We start from the raw sequence: 3253 nt of genomic DNA, 5'->3' as shown, positions 1-3253 counted from the left end.
TATGCGTTTATATATTTTTAATGTATTGATAAATCTATATATTTCTACTATATTTTTAAATCTGAAATGAGTAAAAGATAAAAGACAAAAGAAGACTTTATGATACGTTGCATGGAAAGAATGGTAAAAGAATAACACAATACAGACCTTTGGATTAATGAACCAAATAGAATTGTTTTTTTCAAACCCAAAACCTTTTCTATATAAGTTGTAAACAGCATGCTGACACCGAAGCCTGTTGTTGCCATAGACGACAACCAAATTCCATCGGCGTATTTTATGATTGTGTCTTTACCTATCAGTCGGATGTAGGACACGACATACGGTATTATGTTACCTATTAACAAAAATAACAATATATACATATTACATGGATTAAAAATTTTGGCACGAGACCAGTAATTTCAAGGGAAGGGATAAGGCGATTACATCGACTCCAGTGCTCGATTGCTATTTATTTTATCGACCCCGAAAGGATGAGATGCAAAAATCGAACCCGGTGGCATTTGAACTCAGAATATAAAGAGGGACAGAATGACGCTGAGCATTTTATTTTTCCCATCGCATTAAATATTCAACAAGCTCACGACCGTCTCACCACCTTACTTATCACAAATGCTATTTTAAACTAATCCAGCTTTTGCGATGCCGGTGATTTGTTAATCCTTGTTTTTCTATATCACTAGAGAAGAAATTGGTCTAAGCATGAAGTGAATACTGGATTCTTACTGCTGATGACGAGCAACGACACAGAAATCTGGATCTAACAATTCTATCGCTGCTGCTGCTAGACGCTTTTACTCTGCTACCGATATACCTCTGCGCTTTACTGCACTAAACGTCTATAAGAGAAGCATTTTCAAGACGCATACTGCAGTGTCATGACTTTCTACAGAATATAAACATTAAATAAGATGTACAGAATGCTATTCGGAACTATTATTACTTCCGTTGCTAATAACGAGTAATAATACTGGACAACAATTTTCTTACATTTTCTGTTTCATGAAAATTTTTACTGATTCTAATTGTGTTTTTGTGCTAATTTCAAGACTGTAAACAATTTTGCTGTTCATGCTCTAGTATTCTTGAGATTTGGAGATTGACGTTTTATGCATTTATAATTAAATTTGATATATTGAAATACATATGTCCTACTTAGAAAGAATTACCAATTGACAACTAGACCCCTAGAAACGGCCGTCGGATTACTTATACTCAGACCTTTTGTGTCTTATTCTTTTCTGGACTCTTAACTTTCTATCTAGTTCTATGGTATCGTTTTTATTAAACGAGATTTCCCTTAGAAAGTCTGCAAATGCAAGAGTTTCAAGCGCCAATTCTTGCTTGAATATGATCTATTAGTGTTCTATAATCACTTTCTCAACTATGTACACCTATCATTTGTATATAATATATATTTTCAACTGAAATGCAGATGGCGAGAACAGCTGGCACATGATAATATTCATTTTAGTCAGCATCGGAGTAAGAAATATTATTTTACAATCTAATTTTTATTGTGGTGTACTGACTCGTATGTATGAATAAAGTTAGAATCTCAATGCATACATATTGATATTTGTTTTTTACCATCTAGTTTGAAGATAGTATAACTAGAAAATTATATCAGATGGATTACAAAATATATCTCGGAAATATTCGAAATTTGGAAAATATATGTAAAAAAAAACTTAATAGCAAAAAATCTAGAGCTTAGAGAGAAAAATTAACTTCATATTTGAATTCAGCGTACCCAAATTAAGAAATACCAATTGTTGGTATCAATGCAACAAAATTGTTACTGGCCAGGATAATAAATGTAAAAAAAAAGATTTAGAAGTCACTACAAATACAGAACGAGCAATAAATAGGCCAAAATCGTCTGCGACTGTTTAATCAAGATAAATTATTCATGGATTAATTAATAAACATTACATTAACTAACGTCAATGACACAAATAGATTCAAAGTGTAGGTGTTGATAAATAGAGCAAGCGATAACGATAACAACGAGCATTCATTTTGTAATTGTTTCATTTTTAAATATTATCAGGTGAAAGATATTCACTAATTAAGGCTACACCGTTCTGTTAATGACACGAATGTTATCAGCCTTTTAACGTGTTGACTTAAAAGGCCAAGTAAACAAGTAGTACAGAGTTAAGTACGAGAGCAACCAAGTTATAGTTATATAATGTTTAAGCTTCTTTTCCGCTTTGATAACATTCATTTCAAATTTCGGCGGCGAGCTAGCAGAAACGTTAACACGCCGAGCGAAATGCTTAGCGGTATTTCGTCTGTCTTTACGTTCTGAGTTCAAATTCCGCCGAGTTCAACTTTGCCTTTCATCCTTTCATGATCGATAGATTAAGTACCAGTTACGTACTGGGGTCGATCTAATAGATTGCCTCCCCTCCCCAAAAAATTTAGGGCATTGTACCTTGAGTAGAAAAGAATATTGATTTCAAATTTCGGCGGCGCGCTGGCAGAAGCGTTAGCAAGAATTTGCGCTTGGAACTCTCGTTTCAGGGAAATCTCAAGGAAATGTCGTTTAATGTTCCAGCAGGAGGCTGTCATTATGTTTTATACCATCGCCCTTGATAACGCTCTTCCTTGGTCTTGGGGGTCTTGATGGAAGCGCTCTCCTTGTTCGTCTCTTACATCTCCAATGTTTCAGAAAATAGAGTTTAACGCTCATGTTACACCCAAGATCATGGAAAGCCAACAGCGTATTATTTACAAGAATTTCATAGTCATCTGTTTTTCTGTTTTCAGGAAAATATTTTTATGATTGCTACGAATGACAGCCATGCTGCTTTTTTCCTGTCATTGATCTTTCTGTCAAATTCTTCATCACATACAAGGGCACGAATCGGAGGTCCGTCAAACACGCCTGCTTTGATCTTATCAAATGACAAACCAGGAAAATCAGGGACTATATCTGAAAACATTCACTATCAATATTTAATGCCTTAGTGAATTGCTTTATATAGAAAACTTTATATAGAGTGGTGGGTTAAAATAATCTGACAATTGGTTCATTCACAATATTTGGCATGCCTGCTTCCATAGTCTCACGAATGGGCCACTTTTTCTGAATCCGGTGTTTCTCACGAGCTCGGTTGTCCCACATGCAGAGAGATAGCAAGGATATTTTGTGAAACCTTTCTGTTGACCAAGGAGGAAATTAACTTAATAATAGCTATAAATGATGGTTGGTGGGTTGGAGGAGGAGGAAAGGGAGGAGGAA

At 34.9% G+C, this 3253-nt stretch overlaps 1 protein-coding gene across 1 annotated transcript in view; it reads right to left on the bottom strand.

The window, feature by feature from the left end:
- The window catches only part of LOC106872568 (uncharacterized), a 20647-nt gene that overhangs the window by 15395 nt on the left and 1999 nt on the right, over positions 1-3253 (bottom strand). Inside the window, exon 2 of the mRNA XM_014919599.2 lies at positions 148-337. Within this exon, the coding sequence (XP_014775085.1) occupies positions 148-337 (190 nt within the window). The remainder of the gene's footprint in view (positions 1-147; positions 338-3253) is intronic.

Source organism: Octopus bimaculoides, chromosome 10 (genome assembly GCF_001194135.2).
Source record: "Octopus bimaculoides isolate UCB-OBI-ISO-001 chromosome 10, ASM119413v2, whole genome shotgun sequence".
Lineage (NCBI taxonomy): Eukaryota > Metazoa > Mollusca > Cephalopoda > Octopoda > Octopodidae > Octopus > Octopus bimaculoides.
Note: the sequence above shows the minus strand (reverse complement) of the source record. Positions and strands in the feature narration are given on the sequence as shown.